We start from the raw sequence: 17,256 nt of genomic DNA, 5'->3' as shown, positions 1-17,256 counted from the left end.
TATAAAAAGCAATTAACTTAAGACTACTTAAAACCAGTTAAGGGTATTTGTTATTTTATAAGTGATTTAAAAATGTTGTTATTTGTGTTGTTTTAAGTGAGATTCCATTTGAACATTGTATAAACTTTCGGTCCTTGTTGACATTTGTAACTTAATATTAAATTATGTGTCACGTTTTAAAAGGAAAAGTGGCTTACAAATTAAATAGTGTGAATATTGTTTTTTCTTAGAGCCTTTCTAAAATAGCCAGCGATTTGCTGAGCACTCTTTGAAAAACCTTTACTTAGACTATTTTATTTAAGAGTAAGGACAGTACACAAAACATGTACCTAGGTACAATCTACTCGCAGCCAGCGTTGCCAGACAGCTCGATCCTGCGTTGCCAACGACAGCAAAGCCAGCGTTGCCATCGCACACAAAGCAACAACAAACGGCGCCAAAAAAGCGTAAGCAAACTGGAAAAAAGTGCAACAACCAAAGCATTTCGCTGCAATAAACGGAGCACATCACACACACGCCGCCAGCACCATGAGCATGAGCATGGACGAGTCCATCTGTGCGTACTTCGTGAACAACCAGAAGCCCAGCGACGCCGGCGGTGGCGTTGGCGGAGCTGCCCAAGATGTGGACACCCTGGAGCAATTCGAGGCGGCACGGGAACTTCTGGGCCAGCAGCTGGCCGAGACCCAAATCCGGCAGATAAAGCCCAGCGAGGGCTATCCCCTGATAGCCGCCGGCAAGCTAACCAAAAAGGATGTCTTCGTGCTGGCCCAGTTCGATGGTGACTTCTTCGAGCAACTGCAGCAGACGCGCGCCCTGATCCTGGGGCCGCCCTGCTTGATAACCTGCCTGCGACGCGATGAGCCCATACCGCTGGGCAGCAGTGCCATCTACACCACGGCCATGCGGGATCTGCAGGTCTCGGCCACGGGTATAACGCCCCAAAAGAAGGAGGAGCTAAGCAGACTCATCCATTGGATGGGCGGTGCCTACTTCCAGAGTTTCGGCCATCGCACCACCCATCTCATATCGAATACCATCAAGTCCAGCAAGTACGAACAGGCCACTCTAAATGGCGTGCCCGTGATGCATGTCGACTGGGTGCAGTACGTCTGGGAGCAGAGTCGACGCAGCCAGCGCGAAGGGATCAGGGCCACGGATGCCGATTTCGATAAGTACCGGTTGCCCATCTTCTTTGGGGCCAACATCACGTGCAGCGGTTTGGATGTGGCGCGCAAGGATCAGGTGATGCGACTGGTCAACGAGAATGGCGGCATCTATCATCGTGCCTTTCGCTCCCAGGTGGTGGACATTGTCATCACCGACCAATCGAAGACGGACACCGAGAAGTACAAGGCGGCGGTGCGCTACAAGAAGGATATCCTCCTGCCGGAGTGGATATTCGATAGCTCACAACGTGGCTATGCCCTGCCCACCAAGGGTTACGAGATACGGCCGGGCAAGAAGGCCTCCACCCCCAATAAAAGCACTCGCATGTCCGCCACTCCTGCTGCGGATCAGACACAATTGTCGGATCTCTCCAGGATCAGTTTCGTTTCCGGTTCGCGTCGCATGGGCAGCGATCTGACCACCGTCAATGAATCCATCAGCAGTCTGGCCGGCAATTCGCCTGCCAAGGATCTCCTTCGGCAGGCCACCACCAGCAGCAGCAGCGGCAGCAGCAGCAATGGCCGTACCTATCAGCAGGTGCTGGCCGAGATTTGTACGCGACAGGCGAAGAAGGCGGGCGCCTTTCTCGACGGCTGCTGTGTGTACTTGAGTGGCTTTCGACCCGAGGAGCGGGAGAAGCTCAACAGGGTGCTGAACACCGGCGGTGCCATGCGCTACGACGAGGCCAACGAGGGCGTCTCGCACATCATTGTGGGCCAACTGGATGACGGCGAGTATCGGCAGTGGCAGCGCGACGGTCTCATGGGTTCGGTGCATGTGGTGCGGCTGGACTGGCTGCTGGAGAGCATACGTGCTGGCCGTGTGGTCAGTGAGCTGGTGCATCGTGTGTCGCTGCCGCAGTGTCGCGAACCCGATGTGGCCTCGCCAGCGAGCAAGCGAACGTTGCGCTCCATGAACCACAGTTTCAAGCAGCCCACGTTGCCCATCAAAAAGAAACTCTTCGAGCAGGAACCAGAGCAGCAACAGCAGCTACAGCAGCAGCTGCAGCAACAGGAACAGGAGCAACAGGATCATGACCTTCTGCTCGATCAGTATTCGCAGGATCAGGGTGCTGTGGCCCAATTGCCGCCGGCGGACATTAGTCTACTCCAGCCAGCAGCTAGTTCCACTCAAATGGAGATATGCCAGCGCAAATCCGTGCTGCCCGATCCACATCCTCATCCCCAACTCAGTACCAATCCGGCTGCAGTCGCCGCTTTGCCATTGCCCGATCTTAGTGCCAGCTCACTGGCCATTGACTACGACAAGCTGGACTACTTTACGGGCATCTCCGTGTACGTGCACAAGGAGTGCTTCAATGCGGAGTTCTACAACCAAATGCTAACCGAATGTGAGGCTGCCCAGGGTCTGTTGGTCCCCGCGAGCTTTGCGGACGAGGTGGACTTTGCCATTGTCAGCTTTGAGGTGGCCTTCGATGTCGCAGATCTGCCCGTGAAGGCACGCCATGTGGTCACCGAACTGTTCCTCGAGAGCTGCATGAAGAAGAACGAACTGCTGCCCCTCGAATATTACCATAAACCAGTGCCAGCCACTGCGTTGCGTATGCCGCTCAAGGGCATGACCATTGTGGTGTCCACCTATGCGGGCCTGGAGCGGGATTTCATCAATGCGACAGCCGAACTGCTGGGCGCCAGTGTCAATAAGACCTTCATCAAGAAGGAGAAACCGCTGCTGGTGTGTCCCACGGCCGAGGGCTCCAAGTACGAGGGTGCCATCAAATGGCAATATCCCGTGGTCACATCCGATTGGCTGGTGCAGTGCGCCCGCACGGGTCACAAGCTACCCTATGCGTCTCATTTGGTGGGCAAGAGTCCCGAAGATTTCCCCATCTCGCCGCGTTTGCGCGAAAGCAATACCGTCCGTACGCCCAGGAGACAGGAGGTGACGGTGACGGCACCCGAGGTCACCATGCAGCAGCAGCTGCAGCAGCGACAGGAAGCGGAAGAGGAGGTGGAGAACCAGCCTGCAGCACCAGAAGTGACACCATTGCGCAACAAGAGGGTATCCGAACTGGCCGGAATTCCGGGGGGCAGCGCACGCCATCGGAACAGCAGCTCCACCTCATCACCCGATTCGCCATGTACGCCACTTAGCCAGGTGGGTGCACCACCGAACTACAATCTGGACTTCCTCGAGCAATTCGTCCAGCGGCTGGACAACGATGAGGGCAAGGATTGTGTGCGTCAGATCATTCGTGAGATGCGTGAGAATCAAACGCCGGAATTGGAACGCATACGGCGACAGGCATGCACACCGGTCAGTCGTAAGCATCCCCGTCCAGCGCCTGGCATTCCGGATTTCTGTCTAACGCCAGAGTTCCAGCAACGGATGGCGGATGATTTCGAGCGGCGCTGGCGCCTGCCCACCCACAAAATCAAACCCGACACTCCGTTGGCCGTCATCAGGCAGCGTGTCATGCGAATCACATGCGAAACGCTGGGCATCGAGTACGACAATGTTGATGGTGATGTTGAGGTGACGCCAGTGGAGGAGCACCAATCGAACAGGATGTCAAAGAAGAAGCCACCGGTCAGAAGTCAGGCCATCAAACTGAATTTTGATAAATCGCCGAAAACACCCAAGCTAACGGTGGGCAGAAAGACGCCACTCAGGGTCTCCATGGGCTCACCCCGCCAAGCCGGCACCCAATCTCCCTTTGTGCCCGGCACCCAAAGTCCAGCAGAAGCATCATCATCATCATCAGCAGCAGCAACAGCAGCAGCAGCAGCAGCAGCAGCAGCTACTGCCGCTTCAGCACGCCAATCCGAAGGAGTCAGCACTGTGAACGATGAGGGCCAAAGCACCATTGACTTTGACAAGATCAGTTTCGAGGAGTCCGCTGCAGCTTCAGTTGCGGTGCCGCCGGATGTCAAACAGATCACGGACTACCTGCGGAACTGCGAGACGCGACGGAATAGTTTGAAGCGAAGCCACGACAGCGACATGGAGTGTGCGGAGAGTGAGGTGCAATATGTGCAGCCGTTCGAGTCCGAGGGCTTCGCCCTGGGCACCGAGGACATGGTCGATTGGCGTGATCCCGCCGAGTTCAATGCGTTCAATGCGGCCAAGCGGCGATCGTCGGGCGGTTCGCCCAAGATGCAGCACAGGGGCACGCCCTGTTTCAGCATCTCGTGCGGCGATGATGATGAGAAGCGAACGGTTCTAATCGAACGGATCGTTCAGTTGGGCGGCAAGATGTGCGAGAATCTGGTGAACTACGATGATGCATGCACCCATTTGCTGTGCGAGCGTCCCAATCGCGGCGAGAAGATGCTGGCCTGCATTGCCGCCGGCAAATGGATCCTCAATTTGCAGTATATCGAGCAGTGTCATGCGCGCGGACACTTTCTCGACGAATCCCTCTACGAATGGGGCAACCCGAAGGCACTGAATTTACCCACTCTGGCACCGGAGGAGGAACCAATTGCCGCCGCTGTTCATCGTTGGCGCACCGATTTGGGTGCACGCCGTGTGGATGAGGGTAAGGGTGTGGGTGTGGATGTGGGTGCCTTTTCCAATCACCGCGTTATCCTTAGCCTGCACGAACGGAGCGGTGTGCCAATTAGGAATGTGCTGCGTGCCGGCGGCGCATGCATCCTGGAGCCGAGCTCACCGTTCGCCGGCGATCCCTTGGCCGCCACAGCCACCCATTGCTTCGTGGACGCCAAGAAGGCGCCGCTGTCGTCCAGGGACATGGCCCATCTCCAGCAGAGCGGTGTGCGAGTGCTCAGCCAGATGTCCATCAATGCCTATCTGATGAACGGCCGGGATGCCGATCTTGGCAAGTACGAGCTCAAGTAATTGGATAAACTCACTTAATGCCGATCTAAAATTCATCATCAATTTTCTCTATTGTTCCTGTTTGCAAATTGATACTTTTTAGTTTACGAAAAAGTTGTTAATTTAAAGCCTAAAACGGTTTTAAATTTAAATATATCATATGAGACATTCATTTGTAATTAGAATTTTGCATTTTTTTTTGTTTGTTTGAAAACAATTTGATATTTTTTCAAGCATTATTTGTAATCTATACGTATAATAAGAAACTATTTATGGGCAAATGAAAATGAAAATGCTAAGGAAATTTATAATTATTATTTTCTTTTTCAAAGCGGAATTTATTTTATTTTTCTTGTTATTTCATTCCATTTTTTGTATTTAATAAATTAAATTGAAAATGAAAACTTTGAAATTCTTTTAATAAAAAATTTAATTGGATTTTTCTTTCAGTTTCTGACAATTTCTATTTTTTCAGGATATAAAATAAAATTATGTAAACTTGTTAACTAAGATGAACTGTAAATAAACATCAATCAGAAATTCAAAAATTATTAATTATTTTTCCACTACCAACGAAATGTAACAACAATTAATATCCAACTGTATTGTACTTTTCATTTATTTAACGTTTATATATTTTTGTATGTGGGTGTGTTTGTGTGGTTGTTTGTATATAATATAGCATGTATGTATGTATAATTTCACTTAGCTTCTGTTCCGTTTTGTTTTTTTTTTGTCTCAGTTTTTTGTTTTTTAGTAATTATGGTATAGCAGTACTTTATGTTTGATTCATATGGTTCACATGTATACATATAGTTAATTTGTTTTTACAATCCAAATCCATGCAGTTTGTTCTGTTCTGTGTGTGGGATTCATTATAAAATTCCATATTATATAACAATAGGTATGTATGTATATAATTGTCTGTGTTTTGTGGGTGTGTTTTTAGTGGAATCGCATGCTCTCTAGGCTACAAATTCATCAAAAATAGATAGATACACATCGAATCGATGATTATCAACATCTCTGCATCGATTTATGATTTATAGTTAATAATTTTTCTCTATCTGTTTTCCGTTTGTTGCTTTCATTCTTCTTTTAAGCCGCAATTGGCAGACTGGCGGCATTTTACATTTTAAAATTACACTTCTATATATTAATAATTATTTATATATATATAAATATACGGTTTATGTTGATTTAGGTTTTATTTTATTTTTATTTATTTATTTATTTTTTTTTTTTTTGCTAGCATTTCAATTTGTTCAATATTGGTTTTGTTTTTATATCGCAGCGATAATTTGTTTAGTTTCTTTTTTTTTTGTTGTTGTTGGGAGGCAATAGTTTCAACTTAACGAAAATGGAAAGTCTTCTCTTTCTTTTGCATAAACGCGTAATGAATCGACACACACACACAATCGTAATAATAGTAATAATAATAATTATAAGAGTGGAACTTGGAGCTTAGCAATTAAAAAATCTCTTTGCTGGGCGTTGAGATTCCCAGTGGCTGTTCGTAATCGCTGGCGCCTAAGGTTGCGCTTGCGGTTACGTTTGCGGTTACGTTTGCGGATACGGATACGGATGCTGATGCAGATTCGGAAGCCTTTTTCTCCTTGCGCTGCGACTTCTCCTTTTTATGCTTCTTCTTGTGCGCCTTGGAGGCCACCTGCTGCTCCTCCAACTCCTCCGTTTCCACCTCCACCCCCGCCACATCGATGATGGCCATTGACGATGCTTCCCGCGACGACTTCTCCTTGTTCTTCTTTTTTTTATGATGCTTTGCGACGGCAACGACATCGGCATCTGGAAGGACGTTTGAAGTGTTGTTGTTGTCGTTGCTGTTGCTGTTGCTGGGGGCGATGGACCGGTGGCTGGGACTAGGAGTGGGCGTGTCGGCATCGATGAGATCGATCACCGGCTCAGCGACAGCGGCCTCTTTGCGATCCCGCTTACTTTCCCGGTGTTTCATCTTTCTGTCCTTCTCCTTCTCCTTATCCTTATCCTTGTCCTTTTTCCGGTCCTTTTTGGAGGAGCTACTGCTGCCGGCCAACTCCGGCGGCACCTTGAGATTCTCTTTACCCGCCGCTGACTTCTTGGACGACGATTTTACCGCGGGCGCCTCGAAGTCCGTTCTGTTCAATGATTACAAAATATAAGATAATCGTTATTTAAATATAAAAAAATTTCACCATGAAGGAATTGAGCTACATTATGTTTTTATACAAAAAAAAATTATGTTTTTATACAAAAAAAAAGCATCAAAAATAATCGTTTTTAGAAATTTAAGTTCATATAGAACCTAAAATAATCGTTTTTTAAGATTTTTATATTGTAAAATCTCAGATAATCGTTACATGGGATTTTTATTTGTTATTTTATTTGTAATTTGTATCTATAAAAATCTCAAAAAATCCTATATTTGCTCTTGTCTTGAATGCGAAAGTACAGAAAGTTGGTCTACAAGGTGTATTAAAATTACAAAAAATCGAAGGGTATTCTTATGATCTAAATAGTAACAAAATCATATTATATAAACTTTAACTATTTAAGCTTTTAAATTAGATATTTCTAAACTCTTGTTTAAAACTAGCAAATACTGCTTTTATTTCAATAAGAAATCCTTTTAAATTCTTGATTAATTTACATTTAATTTAAGCAAATTAAAAAATATTAAATTAAAAAAAATTTCCATTACGTTGGCTGTTAAACTTTGTTCCTTATTTTTTTTTACTTTAGATTTTTTAAGCCAAGAAAAATAACATAGCTAAAAAACTGAAGGAGACCATTTGTGGCAGCACTTACATGTCCAGTTCAATGTCCAGGGCTCGATGCGGATCATTTGGATCGTATTTGCCGTCCTTGTCCTCGCTGTCCGACATGGAGACACCTTCGGGCATGTCCAGCGTGGTGTTCACGATGTGCAAGGGTTTCGGTTCTGCAAGGCCAACAAATTAATCTTAGATGGAAATAAGGGAGATCGCAACTCGAACTTACCACCTTCCGATTCGGAGCTACTATTGTATGCCACTTTGTTCTTAGCCTTTTTGCTCTTCTTGCCCTTTTTATGCTTTTTCTTGCCATCTTTGCCGCTTTGTGACGATGCCTGCTGCTCCTGCAGATATTTGTCCGATCGCTTGGTTACTGCAGCAAAAGAAAAAAAAAAAATAGTTAAATAAAAATAAAGCCAACTGTTGGACTTGACTTACTGCCCACGCGCAGAGCGGCCACGCCCTCCATGTCCAGCGGCAGCTCCGTGATGGGTATATCATCGATATTGTCATACTGATCCGCATGTGCGGAGCCACCGCTCGCCGTTGGCGTGGACTTGAGGTAGTGCGGATTGTTCGACTGCTCCATGAGGCGGGCCATCCGCTGTCGCTCCAGTTGCTCTGGCGTCAGCTCCAGACTCTGGCGCCGCTTGCCGCCGCCGCCGCCGCCACCGCCAATGCTGCCACTGCCCTCCATTCCAGTGCCGCCCTGTGAGGCACTGACAAAGAGCTCATCCTTGTCGTGCTCCGAAGACGAACTGCTCGCCGCATCCTCCGGCGGCGGTGCATTGATCCACTCGTCCAGATCGAGGCCATCCGGCAGGGGCACTTTGCGCTGCGCCTTGGGCGCCACCGGTATTAGCTCGCCAGCGAACAGCAGCGTCATCTCCTGGACAATCTCGATGGCCAGTGGCGGAATGGCGCCGCCATCTGTCGTCATATCGATGGCCATGGCATCGTCCGTCGTGGTCAACTGATTGCGCAGCATCTCGATCAGCATGTAGGCGGAGTTGGCCCTCTCCTGCACCTCAATGTCGCTGGAGCCATTGAAATGTTGCAGCTTATCCAGGACATGGTCACAAAGCTGTACGGCAATGGTAGAGATAAATCGTTTGATCGAGTAGTTGGAGTTGGAGATGGAGATGGAGATGGAGATGTACATACCCTAACCAAACCCGGCAGATCCTGAAGCTCCAAGCAGGTGGTGGCCAGGCGAGCGAACAGCTTGATAACGTTCTGCACATAGACACCCTGGATGTGGCCGGGCAGTTGCCTTGGACGGAGCAGAATGTTGAGCGTCTTCTCTGCATCCTCCAGCTCGCCGGCAAACTCGCCGACAATCCAGGCGGCGGCATAGAGCACCTCGTACATGGAGTTACTCTGCGTCGAGACGGTGAACGTGTCCAGCAGGTTGGTCATCTCGTTGACAGCGAATTGCCGCACCACCGGCACACGGATGGCCACGTCAAGCAGCTGCTCGGCAATGAGACGGCCGTGCCGTGAGCCCGCCTCCAGTTGAATCAGCTCCACGAGCACCGTGAGATACCACTCGAAATTGGTCACATACAGGTAGGAACTTTGGGCGCATATCTCGATCACCTTGTAGAGCAATTCGTCTCGATACGCCGAGCCCTCCGCCCGCTCCATGTGGCCCAGCAATCGCTTGACGATCTCCATTAGATTCTTCTTGGAGACCATGCCGTACAGCAGATCCAAGGCGCGCAGACGAATCGATTCGTCCTTGTCGTCCAGGCAGGCGAGGATTAGGTCCTTGTGCGCCTGCACGCTCTTCGGATGCGTCTTCAGGATCTTCGACATGGCCAACAGTCCAAGGTATTTCACTGCGAAAGGACATATTTAAAATTAAACTATATATAATGTGGTTTTTCTTAAGCCAATCCAGTCCCACATAAAAAAAGTTTTTATCTACAAAAGGAAAAAAATCCAATCCCTTTATAAGAAATCATAAATATTAGCAAGTGTTACTAAATACAATAATATTTCGTGATTTCTTAGAACTTCAAGTTTAATCTTGAATATAATGAGGTAACTTTTCTATTCAAAAACGTTACAAATTATTAAAGCGCAAATTTCTTAGTTTAAAAAGTCTCAAAAATATTGAAATATTCAGTACGAAGGAGAGGAAAAATAATTTTGAATATAATAAGAATATTATATTATATTATAATATTCAAATTTCCTTAAACTGGACAGTAAAAAATAAAAATTTCTTTATAATTTAAAATTATTTGAACGCGAATTCTTAAGTTCAATTAAAATGAGAAGTAAATGATTACGAAAAATATATATACATGAGTAAAATGTAATGGGAAAATAAACTGTAAGGAATTTCAAAAGTCTTTGTGACTAAAAGGATGAAAAATATAAAACAAAAGCGTTATATACGTACAGTTCTGGTCCGAATCCTCGATGAGAATGCGCAGCTTCTGCACACAAAGCTGGATGGAGGCACTGTGGTTGGGCATGCCGCTGCTGATGCTGATGAGCACCGCGATCACCGTGTTGATGCACTCGTACAGGAGACTCATCGCCGAGGTGCTGTTGGGTGAGTTGGGTTTGGTTTTGGTTCGTTTTTGTTTTGGTTTTTTTGTTGATTGTTCGGTTTGTTTTTTTTTTTTTTTTTGGTTTGTATTAGTTTGAGAAAAAAAAAAAAGGAACTTGTATTAAGAGTAAGCAGCGGTAAAGCGACAAACATTGCACTACAACAATAGCAAATAGCAATGGCAATAACAACAACAACAACAACAAGAACAGCAGCAATACCGATAGCAGTATAGTGATAGCAATAACAATTAGCGATTATTGCGATAGACAATAGGAAAACACAAGATTGCGAAGCAACGCAGCAAAGGCAACCAAAAAAGTAAAACCAACAACAGCAACAACAACAACTGCAACGGCTCGATTCCATTTTTTTTTTTGTTTTTTTTTTTTTTTGGGTTTCGCTTAATACGACTTTACTAGTTAATATCTTTTGTTCTCAATGAGTGTGCTCGATAAGCAAAACTATCGATAAGCAAACAATGAAAAGAGAGAGAGAGACAAAACTAAAACAAATACAAACTAAAGCAGGATGGCGACAGTTTTAAATTCGAGAGAGAGTGAGAGAAAGAGAGCTTGATAGGTAACGGACATAAAAAGCTAGAAAATTTGTACAGTTAAATGATAAAAAACTAATATATATATAATATTCAGTCGCACAATCATCGAGCAGCTTCAAATTATCAATCGATCGATAGTAATCGGCCATTAATCGGTCACATTGTGTTTTCGATTCTTTGCTTTCGCCTTGCTTTGTTGCAATCATTTTCCACACACATTCGAGGAAATCGTATTTTTTAGGTTCAGTTCATTCGTTTTTTGTTTGTTTGTTTGTTTGATTGTTTTGCAATGATTTAAGACTTGCCTATGAATTAGATTTGTGAGTGGTTCTATTAATTTCTTTCCTAGCCGGGGTTCTAAGGGGGTTAAAGCGCCAAACTGCAAATGCAAAGAGAAAAAGAAACAAGCAAAAAATTATAATTTACATACAATCGAAAACATCAACGTCCTTATCCACAACTAAAACTAAAACTAAAGCTAAAACCGAAAACTAAATTAAAAATAAAATGTTTAAACAAAATGTAAATTAAAACTCTAAAGAATATATTTCTCTTTCTCTTAAACTGGCTGTGAGTTTGGGTCAGTCGTTCTTCATTTATCACTCTTGGTGTGGTCCTTTTCCTTCCGGATCGGATGTCATTGTTGATATGTCTTTATATTTGGAGTATCTCAGGGTATTGGGTGTTTGTTTTTTTTTTTTCTTTTTGTAGCGAAATACAAGTTGTACAATTTAATTGGTATTCATTTTATGGTTTTAAGTTTTCTGTTATTAAATCAAGCGAATGAAGCAGTTTTTAAACACAATAAAGCCAAAGTTGTACGACGTGGTGGATTGCGGTGGTGAAAAAAGGCGAATGAATATAAGCTTAAAGACAAAGATTTAACAAGATACTTTTAAAATTATACTTTGAATTGGTTTAAAAAAGTTTTTAGACCGAAGTATGCTTGCAATTGGAACGTGTTCAATGCTAAAATATATGTACTTTTCTGAAAAGATTACGTTAATAATTTTCCTTTACAAAGGCACATTACATATTTAATCCAATTTATTTTTCTTAATCTCTTTAAGCTTTATTCATTTGAAGGGATATGGAACATCATGTGCATCAAAATGGTTGTAAAAACGTTGTGTGTCATTGAAATTGCAAAGTCACTTTGGTTTATTTCAATACAATTATTATAATCAATTACGACGCTCATGTGTTTTGGGTGTGTGATTGGGTTTTGAGTGTAAAGTGTGGTTAATATGATATAGATCCCGGCCAAACTGCAAAAGGTGAAGTAATATTGGGAGTATTTTAACAAATAAAAGTTATCTACAACATATATATCTTCACCCCATGCAGCTTTGCCTTGGATTATTCAATTAACATAAAACATAGGAAATAATTACTAAAGTATACAATATCTGTGTTGCTTCCATTTAAACAATTAGGAGACCAAAATATATACCAACGAAACGATAAGGGTTGATCAAAAACTAAATTTGTAAATAGTAAAATGCTTTAGAGTAAATCAAAGCGCGTGCTGGTTTTTTAATTAAGTTTGGATTGGAATTGTCGTTGGTCTGATTAAAGAAAAGCGCGCCGATAAAAACCTGGAAATAATTTCAATTAGGGGCTGAGTCAATTTGCGTCCCAGCGCCGGTTCAATTGTCGTGAGGCTCGCGAACTAAAATTCATTTGATTTTTATTTGGCATTTCATTCGGTTTTCATTAGTATTTGTTTGTTTTTTTTTTTATATATATATATATTTTTTTGTTTGTTTGTTTGGAGCGGGAGCAAAAGGGAGGAGAGGGGGAGGAGTAGTTGTAGTGTTAATTAACTTTTTGTTAGACAAAAATTCATTGTCGTATATAGAAAAGTATACGTATTATATACATATACAGCAAAAATAAATCGGTGTTTGTCCGTGTGAACAAACGAAAACGAAAACGAAAAGATACATACTTAAAACAGAACTTAAGAGTAAAGTAATCAATGTGAATCGTTGGTGGCCAGTGTAGTGGAGCATCACTCACCAGCTTGATGATCTTGATCAGCATCCAATTGTTTGTCGATGTGGTCATTAGCTTGAAGAAGATCGGCGCCAGGGGCAGGTAGTTTTTTGGATTCTTACGCGCTAACTCACAAATAACATTCACGGCAGCTGATTGAACACCTAAAAGAGACCGAAACACAAAACAATTAAGTTCAAATTCGCGCCAATTGCTGCACAATATTGTGCAGATTATCGATTAAACCTGGATCTGGATCCTCTAGTTTTTCCTTGAGTTTGGGAAATGCAGGTCTCAATGCTTCGGGATAGCGTAAAAATACTTTATACATCATAAGGACGGCTTTCATGCGCAGATACGGTTTTGTTGAGCTCATCTAGTGTATTTGAGATTAATTCACATATCTAACATTATATTTATATAATTATTATATACCAATGTCATAATATCATTGGCCAAATCGCGGGACAGATCGGGTGATATAAAGCAGCTTAATCCACTCAATGCCACACCCGCATCGTATTGGTTCTGTGAGTTGAGATCCTTGCGAATCATGTTCGTGGTCAGCATGAGCAGCTGCAATGTTACAAAGTTTAATTAAATTCAAAATAAAATCAATTAAATTACATTTCGTTATGTATTATTAAAAAGTACATGCCTATAATATGAAAAAGTTATTTAATTTTTAATAAAAGTAAATGTTTTGAAATGATTTCTTTAATCCATCAATCCAAAAACAAAACAAAATTAAAGCTATATGTTTTTTTTTGTTTTTGAATAGATAGTTTTTCTTCGCCATTTTAGAATAGTTACCTAAATAAATTTTAAAATTAAACAGGTACTTTTATTAAGGACATATCGATTTCAAGCTATTTTGGTATTGCTTTGTATATGTTCATATATAAAATGCTTTAATAAGAAATCTAAACAAATCATTTTCTCCCTTTTGTTTTTACTTGGAGACTGGGTTACCTCACTATCCGGATGAAAACATTGACTGGCCGCCAGGTAACCAATTCGCTTGCAGGTAAATCTGGACGAGCTCATCACTTCGATGATGTTGAAGCCTGCCCAGGAGATGTCGTAGCCCAACATTTGTATCTGTCGAGGTCGAAATTGAAATCAAAATCAAAATCAAATCAATAAATATTAACATTTTCTGCTGATTGTATGGGGTGTGAAAAAGTGAAAGAAAGTCTTTCTTGTGTGTGTGTGTGTGTGTGCTTAATAAACGTGTGTGCAGGATAGGCACAAGGACTCGTTAGCATTGAAATCACTTTTGCTGCATCTCGTTTTCACTACTTTACGCCCGGGGGTAAAATAATTGTTAAATCACCATTTTCTTTTAAATTCAAAAATATTTTGCTGTACAACTTTTAAAATTATTCAAATTTTTGGAAATATCAAACTAAAAGAAATGACATAAATTGATGTTTATACTTATAAATGTAATATTTGTACAGAGAAAAGGTTAAGAGTTTTAAATTTTTAAATGTGCATAAAAATTTCCAATCTCATTGTAATCTCATTTTATAAAATCTCTTAAGCCTATAAAAGAAAAATAGAAAAATTGTAATGATTCTAAATTTAATAAATTAAAAATCAAAAAGAACAAAAATTATTTTCTCGACTGCAATTGCTATTATTAGCACCACAACTGTAACAGCTACATGCTGTTGATGGCATCTTTTCGGATCGCTTGTTAGTTGGCCACCGTGTGGGCGGTGGGCTTTTGTTGTTGCCCCCCTTCTTTCCGCCGATTCAGTTGTTATTTTTCTGGCTGTTGCTGTTTTTGTCCTTATTGTCACACACGCCTTCAAGGGCGCCCACACCCCAGGCAATTTGCATTAAGTACAGCTAGGCACTTTGCCGACTTTGAATGGATAGAACTTGATTCCAAGGCATGCACGCTGCATCTGCACTTTCTAATCTAACGACTAGGAGTCTTTTAGCGAATTTTAAGCCTCTTTGGGTTGCACAAGTTATTTAAACTTTTTTTTTTGTTACTAAAAATCTAAAATATATGCTATTTTTTCCAACGAAATCCATACGGAGTGTAACAGATTTTCATGAAACTTACATATGGATAATACAAAATAATACAAATGTTACAAAGTTTTAAAAGCCTATGCTGCACCATTATTATAATTATCGAATTACATTCAAATATAAACTTAATTAATGGTTTGAAGTCTACCCTGGGCTCAAGAATTCCAAGTCGGTGGGCTAAAGTGTACATATGTGGTTTGTGTGAGAAATGGGATTTACGGTGGCTGATGAACTTACGTAGGTCAGCTTGGCCACCGCATTGCATTTGACACTGATATTGTCCTGTCGCAGCTCCTGTTTAATCTCCTCGATGCACGTCGATATGTATTTGGCCTGCGGAGAAAGTAAATGTCCATCAATATATATGTATATGTATATACTATACTGGTAGTATTCGAAATGTGCAATGGCAGCAAATCATAAAACAATCGTCTAGGGGCTATCAGTTCTATACCCCCAACATGCACACAGCAACAGAGGCAAAATCAAGTAAACAAAAATTCCAAAACATACAGTTGCAAGCAACACAATAGTGATATTGCATTTTAATCTAAATCTAAACTAATTAATAGCTAAATCTATTTTACGTAATTACCTCGAAACAAAAAAAAAACAAATTTTAAATTTTTAAACGTGTTTTAAAAGATATTTGGTATTATCCTTTTGAGAACATAGAACCCTAACAAACTGATGAGTAATAAATATTAATTATAAGCCAACATAATACAAGAATATAAGATTCATTTGGATCTCATCTCATCACAGTTCGTAACTTATTGCACTGCATTTAATGGGATGGATATGGATGGTCGCCTAAAAGTGCTGCTATTAATTTAACTACTGTTGTAAATCAGCGCTTAGAACGCACACAGCAAAAAAAAAACAGCTCGATATGAAGTCCAAATGCGTAGTTTTAATAAATAAATAGTTTAATTCCTCACAATATCTTCATAAGTTAAATGGGATATATTATAGATTTGCTGGCGATATAATGTATATTTAATCTAATAATAGAAGAACGGATTTGAGTTCAAAAAAGTTTTAAAAATACATGTGTCCAAATTATAATGAGTTTTAATATTTTTGCAGCATTTTAAATACTCTCAATGTTTAATTTAACATAAAAAACTGTTTAAAAAATTCGTTTTGTTTTTTTGATATATGTATAAAATAAATTTTTACCCAAATGGTTTAGGTTCAAATCCACCCACTGCACAAAAAATAATTTTTATTTTACAGGCTTTTAAATCATTTTTTAATACATAAATATCAATATAAAATGTTTAGTATATTGTTTTGTGAATCTTTGCATATCAATTCGATATCCATCTGGTATTTGGTCAATAAAAATAAATTAAATCATTAATCTTGAATATTTTTCTCTCTGTGTGCCTAAGATGGTGAGTTCCGTTAGTTGATCCTGCCGAAAAACATCTGATAAGGACCAAAATGGCAATCGGCGGGGGACCTCACATGTGGGTAAATATTTGATAAAAGCACTTGCCGCTAATTAAATGAGTGAGGTGGGAGTTGCGTTCAGTTTTGTGGCTCTTTTGGCAAATTTTCCTGCTTTTCCTTTTGCATTGTTGGCAGATGCCGACGCACACACACACACACACACATAGCTACTTTCACCCACACACACACACACACGCATGCACACGAAACTCTAATAAGATTCCCTTAATGCAAACGAAATTTGTCAGCCAATTAGCGAGTTCTAATTGGACGCACAGCTGGGCGACGGGGGCGTGGCTGTGGGGGGCGTTAAGCGGGGGACAGGGCGTAAAGGGGAGGGAGCCTGTTCGAAGGGACACGCTTACCTCATTATCCTTGTTGTTCCTAATGCCGCGCACTAAATCGGTGAGGTTTTTATCAAACATACGCTCGAAAAAGTTACCCTTCACTTTCTTCAGTGCCATGTTTGCTCTTTGTTTGTTTTCTCGATTACTTCGGCTTGCAAACGGGTATTCACTTTGACTATCTTGGCGAGGCGATTTCAACACATCACCGGCGGCAGCAGAAAACACTCACTTCCGTCTTTTTCCGATTTGTTTTCTTTTTTTTTCTGCAAAAAGTTGCTGCAAAAAGGAAACATCGATGTGGTGTGGCCAGATGGCGACGGCCGAAAACATACCGCAAAACAAGGCCACTGGCCGATATATCGATAACAGTGATGGGCCGCAAGCTATCGATCTCCTGCAGGCCAATCGAATTTAAATCCGATAAAGAGCAACAAGTTTTGAAACAGAGCGAGAAGCAGATAGGGTGACTGTTAATAAATAAAATTAATATTAAAATAAAGTACACCGTAAGTTATTATTATAACTAAATGAAAATGAAAC

General features: G+C 42.0%; 2 protein-coding genes across 3 annotated transcripts; one reads left to right on the top strand and one right to left on the bottom strand.

Moving 5' to 3' along the window:
* Positions 1–355: 355 nt before the first annotated feature.
* Positions 356–5,298, top strand: LOC108138563 (DNA topoisomerase 2-binding protein 1-A). 2 transcript variants are annotated; one of them, XM_017260843.2, is made up of 2 exons: positions 356–4,672; positions 4,728–5,298. In XM_017260843.2, exons 1-2 carry the CDS (start codon positions 529–531, stop codon positions 4,946–4,948), a joined length of 4,365 nt encoding a protein of 1,454 aa, XP_017116332.1. In that variant the 5' UTR covers positions 356–528; the 3' UTR covers positions 4,949–5,298. The 2 variants fall into 2 exon arrangements, with proteins under 2 accessions (XP_017116332.1, XP_017116331.1); XM_017260842.2 differs by having other exon boundaries at positions 356–5,298.
* Positions 5,299–6,228: 930 nt separating this feature from the next.
* Positions 6,229–17,030, bottom strand: LOC108138573 (AP-3 complex subunit delta). The gene is made up of 13 exons (XM_017260854.2): positions 16,735–17,030; positions 15,149–15,244; positions 13,835–13,963; positions 13,298–13,438; positions 13,109–13,238; positions 12,887–13,026; positions 11,170–11,243; positions 10,153–10,301; positions 8,907–9,583; positions 8,181–8,826; positions 7,969–8,115; positions 7,777–7,909; positions 6,229–7,106 (listed from the first exon to the last, which is right to left on the bottom strand). Exons 1-13 carry the CDS (start codon positions 16,831–16,833, stop codon positions 6,443–6,445), a joined length of 3,225 nt encoding a protein of 1,074 aa, XP_017116343.1. The 5' UTR covers positions 16,834–17,030; the 3' UTR covers positions 6,229–6,442.
* Between the last annotated feature and the right edge of the window lie 226 nt (positions 17,031–17,256).

Source organism: Drosophila elegans, unplaced genomic scaffold (assembly GCF_018152505.1).
Source record: "Drosophila elegans isolate 14027-0461.03 unplaced genomic scaffold, ASM1815250v1 contig_149, whole genome shotgun sequence".
Taxonomy (NCBI): domain Eukaryota; kingdom Metazoa; phylum Arthropoda; class Insecta; order Diptera; family Drosophilidae; genus Drosophila; species Drosophila elegans.
The sequence above is the reverse complement of the archived record's forward strand: the minus strand, read 5'-3'. Positions and strand labels throughout refer to the sequence as shown.

Coding starts and splice junctions, on each gene's coding strand:
- LOC108138563 (XM_017260842.2), top strand. CDS start 529: ATGAGCATGAGCATGGACGAGTCCATCTGTGCGTACTTCGTGAACAAC.
- LOC108138573 (XM_017260854.2), bottom strand. CDS start 16,833: ATGGCACTGAAGAAAGTGAAGGGTAACTTTTTCGAGCGTATGTTTGAT. Junction 7,910..7,968: donor TAGCTCCGAATCGGAAGGTG/GTAAGTTCGAGT, acceptor TTGGCCTTGCAG/AACCGAAACCCTTGCACATC. Junction 7,107..7,776: donor CTGGACATTGAACTGGACAT/GTAAGTGCTGCC, acceptor ATCATTGAACAG/AACGGACTTCGAGGCGCCCG.